Genomic DNA, 23,353 nt, shown 5'->3' with positions numbered 1-23,353 from the left:
ATGCAACATTTTTCACTATAAAGATAGTAAATCAAATCACTTAATAACCAAGTTTTTTTTATTTCATATTTTCACGTTTTTCGTTTTGGCATAAGCCATGTACCTTTTGTTGGAACTCTTTTTTTTTTTTAAGCCAGAAAAATATACAAATTATATAGGGCTGAAGAATATGTACATTACATGTACAACATACAGAAGAAAAGAAAAACATAGATTTACATTTCTTGATGACAAGTAAAATATCTTACAATTAAATAATTCAAATGAATAAAATGGATCGGTAAAATTTGCTCTGTCTGTAAAACAAATTACTCAAGAAAAAAAAATAATCTTGCTGTCAAAAAATATATAAAAGTATTTTTTCATTAAAAAAACCAAAAGCATTTCACTTCTGCAGTGCTGAAAATTAGCATTATGGCAGTTTCGTACATTTGCAATAAATTATTTCTCTTTTAATTACTGTAAAGAAGTGAGAAAAACATTTTACATGGCTTGGTGGTAATTGAAATGAACACAAAAAGCTATCAAGGGAAAAAATTATTTTGTGGAATTTTTGGATAAAAAATTTTGGACATTGTTATCAAACTTTTTTAGTTGTTTAAAAAAAAAATCAAATGTTTAATGCCCTTCCAAAAAGAGGTAATGATATCATGGGGGGAAAAAATGGCTTCAAGTGCATTATACTTTTTGAAATTCACCCTTTGTCCCCATACTCAGTCATCAGTATGTTCTTTAATGTGTTCAAAACAAAGCCTTTGAAAATTGACACCAATGATAAACAGGCTGTATAACGTGTCATTAAAAATGTCAAAAATGATTTTTTTTTTTAAATAGGAAATGTCACTATGAAATATAAAGGAAAGGTTGCCTAGGTAAATAAATACATTTAATTACTGGCAATATTTAGGGATATATACATATAGTCACAAAAGCTTTGAAATAGAAAACAGCAGACCACAACTTCCCATAAATGTTACCATACGGTATGTAAAGTTTAGTGTATAGCATTAATATTATGTAAAATATGAGTTGTTAAAAAAAACCTGCATATTAGGAATTTGTATTATTTAAATGGCTTTAGCTCATAAAGAAGTGGATCTTTAAATATTTTAATCTACGTACAGCATGAGATAGGACTACATTTCTTTGAGTAATGTGCAGCCACGTATTTGGGTCAAGCAGATGAAATATTTAACAGAAAAAAAATACAACCTAAAATAAACTAGCAAAGTAGAGGTGATCAATATTTCCCCTTTGTATAACCAGTATAACTAGTGTGATCAGTAAAAAAAAAAATTACAATAAAAAGTTATTTGTATTTGTGATCCAACTTTTCAACTGTCTTGAATATGAAAATGTAAAACAGAACTAATAAGACTTTATGTAAAAATACAAAGTGCAATCCCAAAATTTTCAAGAGGTATCACACATCGAATAGTATTTTTTTTTTAATAAGAAAATAAAAATGTTGCCGGAGAAAAAAAAAAAAAAACCTTCTGTATCTGATGGACAGAATTTTGAGCACTTTAGGAGTAAAAACTCCATAAACCGCTTAAATACAATCTTGGAAAAAAAGTCTTTGGCCATCTGTCCTTGCTTTTTACTCTCTTTTCCATATAAACTTGTCTTTACTTACTATACATTTTCTAAATCCCGTGCATCTCCGTCTTTATCTAATTATATACTTATAAAAAGTCTTTATTTCTGTAAATAAATATTTTCAGTTCATCGTCTCCATTATTTTGTTCTTTTTTTAAATTTTAACCCCAAGAGCGGCTGAGCGAATTAAAGAGAAAGGATCCAGTTGCTGTATGCTGGCAACTTCTAAGTGACCTCTATAAATTAATGCAGATATTCAGTATTGTTCGTAGTCCACAGTTTTGCATCTTACTTGCATACAAACTGGTCGACGATCTCGGTACATTTCTTGCATTTGACGTAACAGCACCAATGAAACTTGCAGTGGCATCGCTCAGTCTGTACAGTTTTGAACTGATCGTAGCCTCTACCGCAACACATAAGTTCACAGCCATCCATACCCTCTGATGTTTTATTGCACAGCCTTCCTTGGGTGCCTAAAGACCCAGTGCTTTCATTGCGAACACAATAATCCGGACTTGGGTCAATGTAAACCAGGTCGTGCGGGGTGGGGGAATTGAATTTGTTGTTCACCTGCACAAGTTTTCCTCTGCTGTTGAGTTTCATAGCTGCAGCACTGTCGTATTTTTCTTTTAAAAGGTCTCCCACCTTCCGAAAATCAGCAAGCTGCAGCCAACAGGTCTTCAAGCTACAGGATCCAGACACGCCATGGCATTTGCATGCAACATCCGCCAATGTACTTACAGCCTAAAAGGAAAAAATGGAAACAGTTAGGCGCTTTATTTTCAAAAACACATAAGGCATACATTTGGAAACAGATCAGAAACAGATCAAAAATCAGAATATTGGCCCTAGTCAAAAAGGGGTCATTTGTATAAAATTCCTATGGAAACAACTATTTGGTTAAAAGTTTGTGAACACAAAAATGGACATTCAATTGCAAAACCGAGGACATTAATCTAGGGTTACTCCACATTTTTAGGTAGACTGTTGCATCTTGAGGTAGTAATTTGTGTCCAACCAGCGAAAATAGTTTGTGGTGTTAGACACTAACAGTGGACGTAAAGACCTGGATGAAAATTGGCTTTCCAATTCTTTACAAAATTTGTTCAGTGGGTTTGTGTGGATGACTAACTAGTCAAATCATTTCTTAGGGAAACTTTGTGCAAAGGGGCCTGAGTTCCCCATATTTCATTGAAAAGTCATATTTTCATAGTCAGACCTCAAGTAGAGGATAAAAGATGGAATAAACCAAACGTAATCATGTAACATGTAAGGCCACGGAGGTAGGTGACAGTAAAATCCTTGTGAGAGATATCACCATCAATTAACTAGTAGTCAACATGGGAATCTAAGAACTGCTTTCAACAGAAGTTGAAATGTAAAAACTGTGCCAGTGATGACCAAAGACCCAGCAGTAGCAATTGTAATAGGGGTCCCGTTACATGGGAGACCTTGCCTCAGTTCCCACACCACAGCATTAACAACTTCAGCCAGGATCCTGTTACAGAGGACCTGGGTCCCGTTCCCACATCGCATTGACTATGGAAGTAACAGTGGTTAAATTTAGTTTGTCAGGTAGGGAAATATAAAAAGACCCCCTGCGGGTGACAAGGACCTTTTATTCGGTGCATCCCCTGCACTTGGTCATGTGATCTGTTAAGTGAGGGGGATTAATAGGCCATTTAAACGGTCCCTCCTTCCCCATCTTTCATGTAAGCTGTAGGGATCTTTTGCCAGGACCACAAACAAGCATTTGTATTTGTGACAAGGATAGCAGTTGGTTTACCAAATAAAAATAAGTGAGAAAAACTTTATAAATTTCATAAAGCCACAACATCTAGGGACTCAAAAGGTGCAATATATAATGTTTTTGTTTGGGTCTTTAAATGATTATCTCTAATTACAGAGAGGTGCTTGAGCACAAAGTGCATCTAGAAGAACTAGTTGTAGCATTACACACGGTGAGTCCTTTATAACTTTCATAATTATAGAGCTTTATTATGTCTTAAGCCACTGTTTGTCAACAAGAGAGAGACTTGGGTCTTTGAAGATGAGAATGATCAACCACTTCCTATGCTTTAATAAATGTCATAATAGTTAGGTCTAGACACTGATCATCTCAATTGGATCTGGCTTTTAATATATAATATGGGAACACATCCCATTTCACCACACCCGACATGGTGACTGATGTGTTAGACGATGTTTCAGCATCCCACTTCTTAAAGCTATTAAAATGCAAATTCCATGGGAGAGATATAGGTACTGCCATAGCTAGCTCCTTTCTGAACCTGCTAATTACCTGGCTATCTCAAACCAGAAATATACATGCAGCACATGAACGTCAGAATTCAGTTTCTCAATTCTATACTTGTTAGAAACTAAAGAATCAACATGAAAGCTAAGAAGTAGCATGATGAGGCTGTATGCAATAGCAAGTGCCATATTTCTCGTGGAGAAATTCCAATACTTTTTCTGCAACTCTTTTGATCATTTGTAGCAGTACCATCTTTCCAATGCAAATATTCACGCATCTTGCTTTTCTTTGCAATGTTTCTTTTTACTCATGTTTTACATATATAGGGGGATTTTTATAAACAACTCACAACAAAGTACCAGTATCATGAAAACTTTGCCTTTATAAAGAATGTTTCAACAAACTTTGGAGGTTATAGTCAACATTGCCAAATTTCAGTAATGTGCCTCCTAGACCAAAGACAACAGTGAAAAAATCTGACGATCTAACCCTTCCACACCGTTCTCAAAATCACAAAATGACATAGGCTTGGCCCCAACACGACAACCAGAAATCACGTCTACAAATATTCTAGCCAGTCCCCCTGCTGCTGTTCTCACAGGGATCGAGCCCAATCAACTCATATGTTCTCTGTAAAAGTGAAAATTCCTGATAAGCCCACCCGCCATGCCCAACTACTTATAGTCACCTTCCCTGCATTCCCCCCCAAGGAGCCCTTTCATCAACAGAGAAAAAAAGCCGATCTCAGACATGCGCAATGAGATCGGCAAGTTTTTTCCCCAATCTACATCACCCGTTATTGGGCCTGCACAGTGTGAGACCGGGGGACATAGGAAGGAGAACACGGAAAAAGAGAGGAGAAGATGGTGGAGTCTGATACTCCCAAATGGACAGACTGATCTGCGGGATTGAACGTCAGGGTAAGGTAAGGTTTTGGGTTAGTTTTGGGTTTTCTTCCACTTTAAGAAAGACTGCCCTAGGCATTACAAAGTCATCTAAAGGCAATTACATCATCTCAATGTAAACTCGGATACTATGACATAGGTGTTGACTCCAGAAGCAGCAGTGGAGGTGACTATAAGTAGCCATCTAAGGAAAGATGTGTGCTGTTTTCAGGCAGAAAAATAAAATGAAAGAGAACACTTCTGTAGCCATCAAGGACTGGTAAGCTGCAATATTACATTTCTGTTTTAGGGCCTGCTCATGATGTGTTAGGTTAGGTCAGCCTATGCCTCTGATGCATGAGAATGGGCAAAAACATAAAGGTGTAGCATTTGAACCACAAAACATAGTACTGTGTTACCATGCAATGTGGTGAGTTGCAATGCACGTACATCACAGTTGTTTTTGTAAATAAGCCCTTAGTGGTTTAGATTTGCTATATTTCCCCATTCCACTCATCAGGACAAGCCATCCCAGATATCAATTTTCACCTAGCATGTGGCAACACAGATTATCATGAGACCGGAACTAAAACGATCCAATGAGGTCTTTAAAGATAACTAAAAATGTTTACATTTCACACACGGCAACTGTACAGCACCATTAAGACTAACTGCTAGACGCCAGGCTGGCCGTAACGAAGAGGCAAAGGAAGTGATCTGCTTTGCCAGCTGCTATTGACAAGTTGCATGCCCGCAGCTGTTATTTATTTTGTGTCTTACAATACATTTGTTGTTTTAATTATTTTGTTGTGAAACTTCTAATAAGTTCAGCAGTAACTGGCAACTGACTGATTCGAGCAAACCAGTTGTTAGATTTGAAACATAATCAGGTTAAATTTTAGAGCAGTGCATCATCTAGTTTCAAAAGTCTAATGTTCAAATTATTTGATATAGGCTGGGTGTATTAAATGGTGGGGATTTTGGAAAGGACTAAATATATCTATGAAAAAGAGAAGACAGTCACCTGATCCAGCCAGTTTGCATGTCAACGGAGACAGGAAGGTGCTGGTCAGCCACAGGGAATGGTCAAGTGTCTATAGCCATTGTCAAGTGACTGCTATAGATGTGGTTGCCACCGTATGGTCTACAGCTGATGGGTACTTTTACAGTGTGCCCACTGTGCTTGGTGATGTGACATTCAAGACCACAATAATTTAATTACAAAAAACAAATAGTAATGTTGGGTTACCACCATGGACCTTTTGAAAATGCAGGTCAACCAAGTCAGAGAAAGGTTTGCAAATGAAAGAATTCTTGATACTCACTATATGGTTTTAGAGGGCAAACTTTACACAGGGTCGGCCCAGCAGTTTACTTAGCTTGCTACTAGTCTACTGGTATTAGGCAATTGTGGCACAATGCAGACAACCTGTGATAGGTTTCCAACATAAGCAGACATTCCCCAACTCATTGGGTGCACAATAGTTTGGGAGCAGCAGCTACATTATTAGGTTTACCTTTACTTCTGCAAAATTGTGCAATTCACAGAATGGCTTCTTGCATGGGAGCCTTATCACACAACGTTCATTTACCATGGACTTGCAACAGTCTTAGGACCCTTCTAGGAATATTAGGACCAGACAGTACCCAGCTAACCTTCATAAATCTTATCTTTATTCTTGTGATCATAAGGTTTGGACAAGCACAAACATTTAAACCATCATCTAAATTTGAGATCATATTATATATATTTATCCTAGATGCACAGAAATCAGAGTTATGGCTGGGAAATGTTTCTGTTTGACTTAACAAAATATCTAAGAAGCCAGAGGATTATTGGGTCCACCCGGCCCCATCAAGTATTTACATCCTTGGACTTTCCTTCTGTTTGAAATCGATTCCTACACTAGAATTTCTAAATCTGACGTTTCCATTTGCTTGCTGGTCCTGCCACATGATATGGTTCCATCTGACAGCAAATTCTGCTTCCTACTGGGTAGTGAACATATGACCCAATTTGTGATCCAATAACAAACGCATTTGAAATTAATCCAACCGGTCATCAATAGTAAGTGACCAATATTTTGTTCATCAAATGTGGATAATTCAGACTGGTTGGTCACATCACATCAAAATCTAATTGGGAGTCATGTGTTCTGTGTTTTACCCCATCCCCACCCTTTGTTTAGAAGGACAGAATATTATAAAAGTGGTTGGCTTGTTTTCTGACTTTGGACCAGGTGATCACAAATATAGCAATGGATCCGCTCATGTGTATTAGACCTATAACTAGAGAGCCAGGCTGTTCCATTCCCATATACATTTAAACAATAGAAATACTGATAAGAAGGAAAGATTAGATAATTGAGGAGGGGATTAGATAAGAGAGACAAACACAAGAACCTTTCAACTTAATTGAATGAGGTCTTGGAAACAAGTGTCAAAAATAAACTAAGGACATATCACTTATCTTAACGTGCTTTTCATTGAATATTGTGCTTTTAACATGTCCAAATACAAAATAAACTAAAGCAGTTTCTAGTTTGCTTTAGTACACCAGCCAATGATAAACATTATTAGCATTACATTTTTTATTCTACAAGTCCAAGATATAATGCTGAATTGCACAATCTGAGAACATTTATGATTTTCCGTTTACCAATAGTTCAACATCATAAAGGAGCCAAGAACATACATATCCTACACAAACAGCTACTTGAACCTAAAGTCTCATTTCCCAGGGCAGCAGTCCTGGGGAACTTGCCAGCATACATGATCAATGATCTGACCCTCTACTGCCATTTTCAACTTCACATAAACAGATGAAATACCAGTTTTTCCTAAAACAAGGCTCAAATATGGTGCTTACACATGGCTTGTCTTGTATACTTTCAATTAACTGACCAACATGTTTATTGCTCCATGTCCATGGGAGGAATAAAAAAAAAAAATCAGTTGCCAATGATCACTCCGGATTCGATTATTTTATTAGAATGGAAGTTAAAATAGGTCCCCGTGTACGAGGCCTGACAAACTGGAAACACGAAGAGCCCCGGTCAAAGAACCTTCCCACATGCCATACAATGCTGATGTATCTGATCACTATCCCCCCAAATATACATAAAACTATATCAAAAACTGCAAATTAACAATTAAAGTGAGTTAACATTTTGCATTCATATGATTAATAAGCATATCTTATATCTCAACCTTCTCCTAAAAAAATCTAATTTCTAATGTTTGTCATTTATTGTATAAACCATGAGCTGCCCAAAAACTGAAACAAGCAGTTTTCCCAGTGAAAGCCAAGACCTAGCAGGCTATTGTTCTGAGATTCTATTACTGATATATTTAAATTAGAACATGGGAAAAAGTGGGCATTAGCAGGCTTATATATTCAGTCATAGTATAAAAAGCAACATAAAACTTGAAAAAGGATTAAAGAATGATAAATATGGCCCTAAAAAAGGTCAGTACACCAACAATGATATATATAAGTTTTTGGTGGATGCTGGAGACTCCTGGATCCTAAATGTCCCTGCTTGGGAGTCCCTCTGACCCCCTCTATTGTCATCCTTTTTGGTGTAATGTATTGACCTCTAATTATTTAACCATAATATATAAGGAATCGTGAATATTATATGTCATCTTACCTTTTAATAATTACATTTGACAATTTGAGAAGCCAGATTAGTAAAATTAGTGGTGAAAAAGGTGGGTTTAAGCAAACACAACAAACTAACAAAGGGGGTGACATAGACATCTCTTTTGTGTAATTATATATATATTGTATTAAAAGGTTTCCCTCTATCTCATCTCAGACAGCTGGGAAGGTATGTTAAACCAACTGACAATCTCTTCACCACTCCATCGGTGAGATCCCTGTGCTACGTTCCAGAGTCTGCACGTTTGACCTTTAAGGAGTTTTCTGACCTTTATGAAGGTTGTTATGACTGATCTTACTGGGTATCTCCTTTCAGTACTTTTTAACACAATGAAAGGAACAAGCATAAAATCTAACAAAGCCATATGGACCTTCCAAGGTCTGATATTCTGTATTGCCTGGTTTCTCCCATTCCCCTCCACAGTCAACCACCTAAACTTAACAGGATTATATTTTATATGTTGCATATCGCCAAGAATAACAAAGTTTTAGCTCTGGTTTACATACAAACTATTCAGTGACCATTGGCTCAGCAAATATTATGACAACGCCATAAGCAGGACCACTCACCCTCCTTCCGGCTTCATTGTTGTGTAGGTTCATCAGAGTCCTGGAGCTCTCGTATGTTCCTTTTTGGTGGACTTTTTCTCTTTCCCTGGCGTCCACAAACTCCTTGGCAAATCTATAGCCATAATCAAGATTATCTCCACAGCCACCCCACAGCCAGTCCCGGGGTAGATCCTTAGGCCTGGCTGCCCGACTACAGCCACAGGTTGAGAGCTCCCCTTCTCTGCAAGCTCGGCTTATTGCATTTACCACTCCGGCGGCACTGATGGCATACGTGAAGGCCGTCTCTCTGCTCCCTGCAAAACACAACAACAACAATCACTGTAAAACAATAGTTCAAGATATCAGGGTAACAGGTCAAAAATAGATGTGTAAAAAATTATTGACCGAATGTAAGAGTAGAAACAAGAAAAGAATAAAATAAATTCTCCTAAAAATAAAACATTTCAAAGGTTGGGACTCCAGTAACCAATAAAAGCACCTTCATTCTCAAGCTAAGCACACACCTTTAATTGTGCAATTGTGCACATATTTACATTTTTATGTATTTTATGAATTTTTATTTTTGTCCATTTTGTCCTGGGACTTACACAGCTCTGTAAATGCCTGGCTGGCAAGGGTGGATAATCTTTTCTATGCTGCAGTTTAGTAACACCTACAGGTCTTGTCCCTCTCCCAGCAATAACCTCTGTAACTTCAAGCACTGTAAAGTAATTCATTCATAATATATCATGAAGCAACAACAGTTTGCTCATCAATCCGTCCTGGTAGACCGCTAAACAACATTTGGAAATGACCCTCATTTTTTCCGTTAGGAGAGCACAATGGGGTACAAATTGCTCGTCCTCCTCTTCCTAGGGCAGGATGGTGCTGTGTTTACAGCCTTCAATCGGACATTTGTTACTGGAAATTATCGAGAAAGATTATGTCCAGTGACAGTCATCTGAGGTCTGTACTGAGGTCTGAAGGTCTGAAGGTCTTTTTTTCAAATTCTTCAAAGATTTGGAGACCCATTCACTAAAGATAAAATAGGTTTACATGGTGAGAATAAAAGTCCCCACGTAAATCTATTGTAAAGCACCCATAATATTGTCAATAGATGGCTTCAGGTCATCCTAATTTCATTTTCTTTCTGATACAGACTAACACAAATGCACCGCCTGTCCCATGTTAGGCATCTCAAACTTCCAATCACCTTGCTGGGATGACCTCCGGCACCCACTGTATGTATATATATATATATATATATCTGCCCATGGAGAAAATTAGGAAAATGGTGGAATCCAAGATAGTTCTGGCTTCAGAGGGCAGGAGGGTGCTGTGACCTTGCAGGTCAAAGTAATGCTCATCAGTGGGGGAAAATGCTTTTGGGGACTTATGAAATGTATTTCAATTTTTTTTTAATTCTCAACTTTCATTCTGATTTCAAATGTGGTTTTCAATCAATTTAAACCAGCATCTTTTAATAAAATAATGCCTAGCTATCCTGTCAAAGGGTACACATTAAGGTAATTGCTATAAGCCAATTACAAGAGGCCCTGTCAATATACATTAACCAAGTATGGTTTACTGTTGACACCATCAGAAAACCTGCCCTGAGAATTGGCATGCCGCCATTGCTAGTGAGTGTAGACCGTATATATCTGAAACAACTATATTGTAAAAAATATGGTAATTATTATATAGTACTTTAGGAAAACTATACGTCATTTCATTGTGGTTTACATCTTCTTACTCTGAATATTAGGACCTTCTCAGATGACACCCCCTTATGGGCATCTATTTAAAACTGCAGGGTGAAATGGTTTAGCAAATTTATCTGTTAATCAGAAGTAGAGGAGGTTCAAGGGGTGGAAGCGATTTTGGGCTCTCAAAACTTTCTTCCCACACCAGCTCCCATTAAATGAAAACAAGATGATTTGAGAGGTTACATGTGCTGAGGGTTACAATAACGGCACTTAACTGACTTTCCAAAATAAATGTCAAGGCAGGAATAAAAACATGAGATCTTAAAATCTGATATCTTTTCTGTTCCTTGCTATCAAACTGTGTGCCATCGTATTCTTCCATCGAATTAAAGTCATCTCTGTTTATCTCTAAAACGGCCTTTAAAAGCATTGAAATAGAGAGTTTTTAACAGAGGGTCTGCAGACGGTTTGTATTAAATTAAGGAACGAGTTCTTTTCACTTTGTGTAATGCGAGCACATTGCCTATATGAATGCCATATTGTACACAGTCCTATATAAATGCCATAGGCCATCTGAAATCCTAGGAGTTAACCGTGATTCAGCTTGGAATATAAATCTCTTCTTAGGCTGACCCTATAAGCTTTTATTGGGTTGGGCGAGACTTTAGCAGATCCCGCAAGAAGTTTAAAAATGTGCATTTTGCTTAGAGCCTTTTATAAAGTATTCTGGGTAACAATTAGGAATTCCTATGGACTAGGCTGCTAATTACAGATATGTATTACAGTGGTATGTGCACATATTATACTGTGAATATTCTGCATTGATTCTATAACATGTGTCTTTTCCCAGAAACTACCCTTAATATAAATAATTCCAGCTTAAGGGGTGCAGATCCCTTTGAAAATGGAGAAATATTTACAATATAACCAGATGCAGTCAAGGCACACAACAAATGCAACTAAACCCCATGGAAAATACTTATATATATGTATATATAATACAATTGTGAACTGTGAAAACTGAAAATAGACATTTATGCAAGCTGCAGGCAGAATAGAATAAAAAATTTAAATATATGCCCTTTCTATAAATTCATTTATTCATTTCCATAAAGCTAAGGATTTAGAAGGCATACAACTTACATATATCCAAGCTTAACAATACGAGTTTACTGTAATATATATATATATATATATATATATATAGATATATATAAATATATATATATATATATACACACACACACACACACACATGTATATATACACACATATATATATCTATATATATATATACACATATATATAGTTCCTACAGTTTAGTTTTAGTAAAAAAAAGTGAAATATAGAAGTTATCCAGATGACTTGGCTTTACTTTTATGTAGGATAAAATTGTAAAACATTTTAAATATAAGAAAACAATATGATACATGCATAAGAAAACAATATGATACATACATACATATATATATATATATATATAAAATATTATTATTTACATATATTTATTATATTTTATATATGATATTTTTTCTTAATTTACTTTTGCTCACATAATTGGATGATCTGTCTGAACCCATCTTAACCTTAATAATTAAACTTACTTTGTTAAGTAAGCTCAAAATAAAAAATATGGGTGTATGGGTTTTTGTTCTTAGGGAAGAATGAGACATTTCACAAAAGGGACAACAGAAAAATTGTCACAAAATCCTATTCTGGAAAAAAAAAAATCAAAACCTTCATTTAAGCATAAATCTGGATGATATAGTGAAATGCACACCACTGCTGCAGTCCAAACTGTGGTCCTGTCTGGAGGACCACATGATATTATTTATACACACACCATTTCAATAGGAAAATATACAATGTAAAATCTTTGATAATTGTATGAGACATATGGAGACACATTGATATATGGAATTACCAAAAAATCTGTGCAAAGTGCCTACAAAAGCACATTAATTCTGTAATGCATATCATCTTTAAAGCCCAGCAATTTTACTTTTCAGCTAATTTCCCAGAAATAAAAATTATACTCCTGGCCTTCATGTTTCCCCTCCCCAGTTTATGAAACTTAAATATAGTCTGGAGTCCAGTTCTGAGAGCCGATGAATAGGCACTTCACTATCCAAGTCTAAGCCACCGCCTCTAAATACCTATTAAACCCTCTTAGTGCCGCAGTTAGTTTAAGTGCCTAATTGCCCTTATAAATTACTTCTTGTTTAAGAAATCAGTTTATGCAGGGATAGAAGTGATAGTTTTTTTCTCCTTTTAATGACTTTTACGTCTACAGCCGAAAATCTTAGGGGATTGAAACTGTCACTGCTTGTAGGGAGTCTCCTTATTTCAAACGCAACAGTGGATTTCCCAAAAAATGACTTTAAACCAAGTGCAAACAAGACAGAAGTGAGCAAAGAAGAGACCTTCCTAGTGATCAAAGTCTTTAACATTGACAAGAAACACAAGTCACTCTCCGTGCAAATCCCAAGGTGTAAAAAGCAGCATAATGCAATAATACCACCTCAACTCACATAATAAGGTCATTAAAACAAGGGCTTGTATATTCAAGCACAAAACTGCCAACTGAACAGCCTAATCCCTTATGTTTCTCTATGGGTTATATTATACATCACTAGCACTTTTTTTTATATTTTTTGTGTTTTGTTTTGTATATAGTCCTCCAGAACACAGATAGTTTTTTATAAGGTTGGCCATATACCTTTGGTTTTCCCATGGAATGGGGCCGTTTGATCAAGTCAATCTTAAATCAGTTCTTTATATTGAGTTAATATCAAGAGTAGAATCAAAAGATCCTCAAATGCCTTTTTTATAGGGTTGAAACCTCTTGATAATTTTGAAGCATCTACACATATGCTTATATAGAGTACTTGTAGTGAAAATATAGGGATTTGCATTTTCATTGCACAAAATTATTTTAAAAGAATTGACCATGCTTCCATTGTCATATGTGGTAGTACAAAAAAATTGATGTTCACGTAACTGTCTACATTTATATACAATAATATGATTAAAATAAAACTGTAGTAGATTTTTTTTAAAAACTGAGCAGCCCATATCACTCTTTATGGAGCTACAAAACTGATTTGGACTGGGCATTCTAGAAATTTCAATTCCAGATATCGTAATAGGGCTTGTTTCAGTAGCATGGAAACATTGTGAAACACCAATCAACCAATGAGATTTCATTTTTCACTAAGTTTTGGCAAAGTCAGTTAGAACAATAAAAAGTGACTGGCGATTGGTTGTTATAAACTACTACAATTGTCACGCTAGTACTTGAGTTACAGAAAATTTGTCACAAGTGAGGTACAATACTGTAAATTTTGTTTTCCCTGCCACTAAATAATTAGTGGTTTTGGCAAATTTTTAGAGCTTGTACACATTTGCAGTAAAAGGAGAATTGATAGCTTGTAACAATATTGTGTGCCTGGAAAATGCAAATAATTATTCAACAAGCCACGCCCACGGGTCACACCATAACAAATTTTACAAATTGGTAGCTGAATTTGAATTTTTAATTTTTTTTATCAAGCAATATGTAATGCAGAAAAAGATCAGCATCACACTCCATCATAAAACAGCCATAAACAGATTTTTCATGCACTTGATTCCCAATTAATAAACTTACGGAGTCCAAGGGGGGCAATTAAACCAAAGTTAATACCCTATTTTATGTCTACACATATAAAGCCAAGACTTCTTGCCTACTTAGTGACAAAAGCCTAAATAATAACAGAATCAAAGTATTTACTATGGCAGACCATCAGCAGTCAACTTATCAACTTGAAATGGTTTGGTATTCATCACAACTAAAAATAATAATAAAAAAGACAACTCATAAAGAAAGAAATACAAAACAGACCTAAAGCAGAATTCTCATCCAGTAGTAATTGTATCCTGTGCTACTTCTGCCAGGCTCGTAAGTATGCTAAATGCATCTTAAAATAACAATTCCACCTTTTAACAAACAATAAATCAAGTTCCAATAAATTAAAACTAATTAAAAACATAAAGACTTGCTTGGAAAACACAAGCGCATCTGTGGAATACTTGTAAAAAAAATAGGCCTACTTTATGAGTTTAGTTATTTCAACTGACACACCAAAGAGAATGGTTTGGAAACAGAATCGTTATACGCCAGAAAGTAGCGTACGGTTTATTCAACAAAAGCATAAAAAAAAAGAATAATGATAGGCCGAGTGTAGTAGGCATCTATTAAAAAGAAATACACACTATATATATATATATTCATATACACACACATTATGATATTTTTGTATTGGCTACCAAATAAACCAAACTAATATTGAACAATAATTTTCAACTTGTCGTAACTATAAGTCAGATATCTGAAAAAGGTATCTGAAAGTTTTTTAATATAAAAAACATTGTAAATATATATATATATATATAAACATTAATATAAACATTATATATTTATATATAATGCATATGAACCCATGTCATGACATGACATAAGGTATTTGGTAAAAATTCATTTTGGTAAAAAACAAACAATGACCGAGGAATCCTCCTGTATCTGTCTTGTAAAAACAAATAGTAAAAAATGTAAATAAATAATGAGATATATAAATGATTTAATAGATGCATCATTTCTATGTTTAGTAAAATGGTCTTACCTATTTGCATCACTCTGCCAAATACTGATGTGTTATCCACAGTGCTGCAGTTCCACCTCCTGTGTCTGAACTGGTATTGGCATTCTTTGATCCCAGTCTTTGCTCCCTCCCCGATATATTGCATATGATCCTGATAGAGCAGGCACAACTTCTTCTGCCCCTGGGACAGTCCCGTTAACTGACTGCACAGAGGCTGAGCCCCAATAATGTAAACCTCAGGGAGCTGGACGGGGTTCATTGCCAGTGACCTGCAGAAAGATAAAGTAGGATCAGCCTCTGATGACAAATAATGCAATAGGAATGCTTTACAATGAGCATGTAACTGTAGAATGGCAGGAATGATTAGAAGAGTGCACACTTGTTACTGAGGGTGGGAAGTATACAGATAAGATTTGTCAGGTAGAAGAACATTCACTTAATTCACCCCTACACAGACAGCACAGCCGGGGAGATACAATATTTCAGTGCTGGGATGTTAGAATTCTATTTGTAGCTGTACGTGGCTCCTAAATCAAGGAAACAGCACTGCAGACACAATGCATTGTACTGGCCTGACTTTAGGTGTATAAGTCCCATAGAAAGTCAATGCTGCAGGCATTATGCATTGTAGTAGTGTAGTGCAGGCATGGGATCTGTATTTGTTCCACAGAGAAGAAGCACTGCAGACACAATGGCCTTGATTTATTAAAGCTCTGGAAGATTGGAGAGAATACACTTTCATCAGTGAAGCTGGGTGATCCAGCAAACTTGATTCATTCCAGGTTTTCTGGATCACTCAGCTTCACTGATGAAAGTGTACCCTCTCAAGAAATCAGAGCCAATGCACTGTATCACCCCTATACGGAACAATTGCAGACACAGTGATTTATGATTCCCTTAGAGATCAGGTACTACAGGCATGGTACATTGTAGAGGTTCCATAGTAAGCCAGTACTGTAGACACAAAGAGTAGTATGGGCCTCATACAGAAGTACTGCAGGCATTGTGCACTGTGTTAATCCTATAGAGAACAGTGCCTTGTATTAGCCCCATGGAGAACAGATACTGCAACCATGATAAATTGGATCTGATTTATTAACACGTCATTAATTTTTTATATTACCTAATAATTGAAGTAACATTTTCGATTTCTTTCCTAAAAATCAGCCTAATTCTAATCTTTCCATAGGAAACAAATGCAGTAAACATGAAGTATTGTAGTAGTTTAATAGAGAACAAGCTCTGCAAATACCCTGGGGTTGATTTACTAAAATGCTGAGGCTGGACATATAGCAAAATCATTGTTTAAACATGAAAAATGTCAGGTTGCTCTGCCAAAAAGTGAATATTGAATAAAAAAAATATTAACGATAAAAAAGACTTTGCTGGCAGATGATTGGATATTTGTAATAATTTAATCTTCATACATTGGTGATAGGTGAACAATCCTTCATAAAGCAACAGCACTGATCAGTCCTACATAGAACAGGTGCTGCGGACATGATACATCAGGGTTGATGTGCAGAATGTTTCTTGGCTTAGTGAACACTTAGAATATACAGTCAGGGGGTGGTAATAAAAAACATAGCTTCTGTATATTCACTAAGAAAACATTCTATACTACTCATCATAACAGGGGAAACAATACTGCAGATCTGATACATTGTATCCATATCATAGAGATCATTGCAGATCTGATACATATCTGATACATTGTATCCATATTATAGAGATCTGATACATTGTATTCATATCATAGAGCGCATTGCAGAACCTACACAATGAATCTTTATCATGGAGAACATTGCAGATCTGGTACATTATATCACTGGAATAGAAATATAACTGTTGCCTTTATATAAGTGGAGGAGCGAAGACAATTCATTAACTTTATAAAGTTGACATGCAAGTAATAATTTTAAGTTGTTTTACATTAAAGAGCTGCATATAAGCTATACAAATCAAATAGGATTGGGGATAGCAATCAGTCATATGGGATGGGAGACATCCTATAGCATTCAATCATGTTGGAGGGGATATTGCCAATAGCAATCCTTCATACTGGAAAAGAGATTAATTGCTACAGGCAATGAGCTTAAAGTATTTTATCCACTGAGATAGAAGAATTTACTTTACTTGTTGCCCTATGTACACCTGTTTCTACGATCCAGCCCCAATGTGCGGGACATAGTTATATGAGTGTGGGAAATGTTGATATTTGTAGAAGACTGAAGTAATGACATGTAACAACAGAGCAATATTCAAATCAAACTTTTATCTCATGTGATGTGTTCTGACAATAGTATAAGCCAATTCATCCCAAAGAGGACAGCTCTGATATATAGAACATTCATCATATGCCGGATCTATATAAAATAGACAAGCACTGATTTTTCATACACAGTGCTGGTTATAGGTATATGCAGCCAGAACATAGATGTGTAATTGATAACATTGACAATATGAGATCTTTATAATGTCATGATAGGACACACACATAGAGACCAAATATATCTCTGTAAACCAGAACAAAACAAATGTCACCCTCAGCCAATCAAATCTCGTGATTTATTTTCCAATGCCAGAGAATTAAAAGCCCAAATATATATAATCATAAATGAGCAACAACCCTTTTATATGATTTTTAGATCAAAATCTTTGTATCAGATCCATTACTAATAATATAAATAAATATATATATATATATATATATATATATATATATATATATTACACACACACATGTATTAATTGCTAGAGCTTATAAAGATCTGATGAATACAATATATATATGTATAATCATGTATATTTCACACACACATTTTTGTACTATTACATTCAGACATCATGCACACCTCTAAACAAAATCTTAATTTTATATAAAGCCTAAAATACACCCATTTATTATATACTAAGTATATGATTTATACCAAGAATACCCCAGTTATTTTATATAAATCCTAAAACACACTCATATATTATATACTAAGTAAAGGAATTAAATCAAGAGTACCCCAGTTATTTTATATAAAATCCTGAAATACCCCATTTATGATATCCTGAGTATATGAATTGTACCCCAGCTATGTGCATTGTACTATTGAACCCCAGCCATCAATGAATAATCCAATCTATATACATTCTTCTATTGCACCCCTTCATTTCCCCCCACTCCAATGTTCAGAATAGACCATGGCAGTCCCAAACATCATTATCTGCCCAGGAACAAAGGCCTGGGGCTCTCTGTCCTACCTCATCTGGTTTTACTTGTTGAGGAAATCAAATCCCAGAGAGAGGGAGCTGGAGATATCCCCACACAAGGAGCTTCTACTATCCTGGGCCATCACTGCTCCCTATCTCCTCTATTTATGGCACTGATAGAAATTCTCTCCTGAGTGTTTATTCCTCTGAATTGTGTGGCTGGAAGAGGAGAATAGAATGGCTGTACAAAACACTCCAGTTATACACTGATCAGTCTTCAATAATTCACCAGCCATACAAGATTCTTCCATAGTGTGCCATTCCAAGCTCTGAAATCATTACCTATCTGTCCTCCTGACAAGACAATAAATGGATCTAGGGAATCCAGCAAAGAGATAAAAGTTTATTATACTGTACTCCATTCATTAACCATCCCACACACCCTTCCCACACCATGTATGATTATCATAGAATCAGCACCATCAGTAATTAGGTGTGTGCCTGATACACAATGGGTTTCCTTTAGAGCTATACAAAAACATAATAAAGCACAAAAACATATATATATATATATATATATATATTTATGTATGTGCAAAACTTTTTTTCAATCTACATGGTTTAGCAATTCATTTGTATTGTATTTTTAATATTTTCACACAATTTAATCTGATAAAATTACACAAAGTCTTTTTACAAATGTTTTCACATTTTTCTAATTGGATTAAATCCAGGATGTTTGTAAAATATATAGATATATATTTATAAAAAAAAAAAGACCTCCTAGCCCACAAATGATTGAACAAGATTTAATTTTGTACAGGTTTCTTTTTCTCAATGCAAATCTTACTTTTAGGTAACTCACACAAAGAAATTCAGTTACTACTCTGATTTAACAAGAAGTGGCTTTGTATGCTGTTGGGAGCAAAACTTAATTTTAAGCGTACGTTAATTGCCAAAATCTCTTGTATTAGAAAATGTTTAAGCTCTAAACTAAGCAGAAAATAAATATGGGTGAAAATTTAAAATCAAAATATTTGATTCTTTCTGACAAAATTTTAAATAAAAGGGAGATCAATAAAATACTTTTTTGGCAGATAGTTTTGATGTTTACAATAACTATGACATTATTCAATCATATATTTTTATATTACGCTAGCATAAATGTAACAATAAACTGTTTCTATAAAATACAAAACAATAATATTTAATTTTAAATATTTTGAGTTCTAAAAAGTATACAAAATACACATAGGACACAAAGAGAATAAAAAAAAAGAACATGATTTGATTTAGGCTTTAATGTTGCATTTTCTTCCACCTTAAAAATAGCTAAAAGCTCAAATATTTTATTTGATTAACTTTGTTCCTTTACAAACTCCCAACTGGCTAAAAGCTCCCTTTAGGATTTGGCCACTAGGGGGCGCTCCTTGAGCACTGTGAAGCCCAGGGAGAAAAAGGTGCAATCAATTTCTGCACTTTGGGGGAAGGGAGAGGAAAAAAAAAGAAGGTTGGGGGTACTTGTCAAAGTAACATACAGGAAATGTATGGATACAAGAAACCCGTCTGGACATACTGCGACTTCAGGTGACCAAGCAAATTGGGATTAAATGTAAAAGCCATCTACTGAAGCTTGCAGAGGACTTAATTCTAAGAGGCAATTAAAGCCAAGCTCTCTCTGTATATAAATGGGGCTGACAGTATAATGTTCTTATATTTATTAGAGATTACATATTGCAGAAATGGATTATAATATTATTTTTGCTGCAGAACATTTAGACATAGTCCAGGTGAAAAGATTATCAGGAGGTGTCCCCAGTCCACTTAGTGAGAGACTGTGCAGGGCAGCCAGTGCTGAGACCACATTCCCACTGACACTTCTCAGAGTGTTTGTGCAAGGAGCAGATTAGGTATCAATTGAAAATCATTAACAAGTTCAACTAGACCTCAGGCTGTGTTCAAGCAACTTCAAGCCAAAAGTACATGCCATCAAAGACCTTGCATGCTAGACCTTGCTTGATCTCTTGATTAATCATGTTCCTTTATGGCTAGCTAGCCAATCTAATAAATGTTCTAGTCAACTGGATTATGGTATTAGGACCAGCAGTTTAGAAGAAATAAAAAAACTTACTCATATTTTACATAGGGAATTAATCTAAAACACACCTAGAAATTACTTCTGACACTACAAGCATAATCCGAAATATTTATTATGCTTAAGAGTTATTTTGCAGGAATGAACTAAAATGTGTTGTAGCAATAACATCCTATTACCAATAGAGGGCGCCAGAGGTCAGCTATTGCTCAGCGCAGGATTTACTTTGTACCTTTCTACTGCCTAGGTGCCCGATTGTTTAAGTTTTGACCACCTGCAAATGGCAGATCTCATCACCCATTGCTTTTTAAAATTATAATATTAAATTAATATATATATATATGAATAATATATAGGAAGGGTTGGTAGGATCATAGTGCCAGTGAATTAGTTTCTAGAGGACACCTCCAGAGCACAAATGGCTTGGCAAAGCCTGGAGAAGTTGTCCCACTGCCCCCTACACCAACCCCCACTACTGAATGGTGTGTGGAGTTTTGGGAACACTTGCAATAAAACACCATTGTCTGCTTCATGTGTTCTGTCTGTAAGGGAGGAGAACCTTGCTTAGGTGTAAAGTGGGACCAGCTTGTCTCCAAACTTCCATGTCTTCCCCAATTATTAGCACACAATGCTTAGAGACTCTCACAGAAGTTCTCCTAAAGTTTCTAAGATCCTTCAAAACTTTTTATGGAGATGCTTGGACAATCCTGATCAGAAGGACCATAGGATTCTTCAAAGCCAACTGAAGCTCAAAGGTTTATGGAAGTGGGAGATCTGGGGGCAATTTTAGGAGGTTTGCGGGTGGGTGTGAAGTAATTCAGAGGCCAGCATGCTGAAGCACTTCTACTTTGTTCATTGAAATGTCAGGATGGAGAGAATTATTTCAAGGGATCAGAACAACCCCCTACCCCCTTTCCTGGCTGATAAATGGAACTTAAAATTGTATCAGGAGCTGAGGATCTCCTAGAGGTAATAAATAGGGGTTCATTAAAAGGATTAATCCTTCTCCAGGAAATTAACAAACAATAGCTAGTGACTGATCTATTAATAATATTAAATAGGATTTATATAGCGCCAACATATTACACAGCGCTGTGCAATAAATAGGAATTAAATCTTTGTTACAAACATTATAGGAATATTACTTTCCATGAATATGGAGCCAATGATAGAAATGTTGTAAATATAGGGGAAGATAGACAATGCAAACCTCCAACCCTACCAGGGTAAATAAATTACTAGATGTGGATTTCCTGCAAGTAATATTTAATTTAAAGGAAGCAAAGCACGATCCTCTCCTCCTCCTGCGTCACTTGCAAGCCCTGTACAGCGCTGCATAATATGTTGGCGCTATATAATAATAATAACAGGCATACACCTTTATTATGGTAACTCCTGAGCCTGCCCAAGTCCCAGCACAGCCTGACAAGATGTCAGCAGGATTTAGGCAGAGGTCCTCACAATGTGTTCCTGAGATCCCTCTACTTGCTTGACAAGTGAAAAGAGAAGAAAGTTGTGTGAAGTTTGGGACTCACCTTGAGCATGGTTGCAGCACAATGTGATAATCCTAGTTGGGCTAAATCCAGAATTGAGCCCCAGGAAATGAGAGACCCCCCTTGATGTAATCCCTGTTGGGGGTGCAGGTTCCTTATAGCGCACAACAAGCACCCAAAATAGGAGATCCTCCTTGTTGTAGGTGGGAGATCCTTGCCAAGTAGGACCCCCCTTTGTTCCTTGATTTGGGGGTCCTGTGCCAGGTGATAATAGGAAGCAATATATGCCTTGCAGTAAATTCCTAGGATATGAAGGGAGCACCCCGAGATGTGTGATGACCCCAATACTGGCCACAAGCGTCCATGGAGGTGACTGGGACGGAGGGGTGCACAGATGATCAGAGCAGGGTGAGCAGCACGGAATGGATGAGAAGACAAAGGCCAGGTGTCATTGCAGAGCTTCCAGGGGTGCACAGCTGTCACAATCCTTATCTCCAGCACAGGGGCCCCGCAATGCTCAGCCTGGATGGATGCAGCTCCGCTCCGCTATGGATCGCTATGGACGAGGCTCTCCCCGCTCCCTGCACATCTCTGAATGTAAAGTTTAGGCAGCCAGAGCTGGGAAAAGTTCAAGCCGGCGCATGCGCACTGCGCCGACCTATGGCAGACAGCGCAGACTTTAAAGCCGTATTACTCAATGCATTGTAACCGGCAATTATCTCCAACTACTGGGGGGACTGCAATGACTGCTACTAACCGGCAGGGGGCAGGAGAGAGAGAGAGAGAAAGAGAGAGAGAGAGAGAGAGAGAGAGAGAGATAATAGATAGATAGATAGATAGATAGATAGATACAAGTGTGGGATAATTGCCTCTATCAGTGTGGCAGATTGATGAACGTTGTCGGGGGTCGCTATACACATCAGTAATGTCCACCTTATACTCCTATGATGGGAATATAGTGAGATGGTGTTCCTTTATCCTCCCTTCCCAAAGTACAGGACAGCTCGGTATGTACAGCACCGCTCATTCCCCCATCACCGGATTATCTGATATCTATCTAATGTCTGTATGGGGCTGAACATAGAACATGACATGATCCGATAGATAGAAGGATGGATAGAGAGATCAACAGGCGGAGACAGTCAGAGAACAAGGGATGGATAGATGATAGATAAGACAAAAAAGGTGAAGAGATGCATAGACAGATACAAGGGATAGGGGAACTGGGATGGATTGATGGATGGATGGATGGATGGATGGAT

At 36.5% G+C, this 23,353-nt stretch overlaps 1 protein-coding gene across 1 annotated transcript; it reads right to left on the bottom strand.

Moving 5' to 3' along the window:
* Positions 1 to 40: 40 nt before the first annotated feature.
* WNT5A (Wnt family member 5A) lies at positions 41 to 15,566 on the bottom strand. Its single transcript, XM_072420926.1, has 3 exons — positions 15,324 to 15,566; positions 8,978 to 9,270; positions 41 to 2,346 (listed from the first exon to the last, which is right to left on the bottom strand). Exons 1-3 carry the CDS (start codon positions 15,559 to 15,561, stop codon positions 1,888 to 1,890), a joined length of 990 nt encoding a protein of 329 aa, XP_072277027.1. The 5' UTR covers positions 15,562 to 15,566; the 3' UTR covers positions 41 to 1,887.
* Positions 15,567 to 23,353: the final 7,787 nt, after the last annotated feature.

The sequence above is a fragment of the Pyxicephalus adspersus genome, chromosome 8 (assembly GCF_032062135.1).
Source record: "Pyxicephalus adspersus chromosome 8, UCB_Pads_2.0, whole genome shotgun sequence".
Taxonomy (NCBI): Eukaryota; Metazoa; Chordata; class Amphibia; order Anura; family Pyxicephalidae; genus Pyxicephalus; species Pyxicephalus adspersus.
The sequence above is the reverse complement of the archived record's forward strand: the minus strand, read 5'-3'. Positions and strand labels throughout refer to the sequence as shown.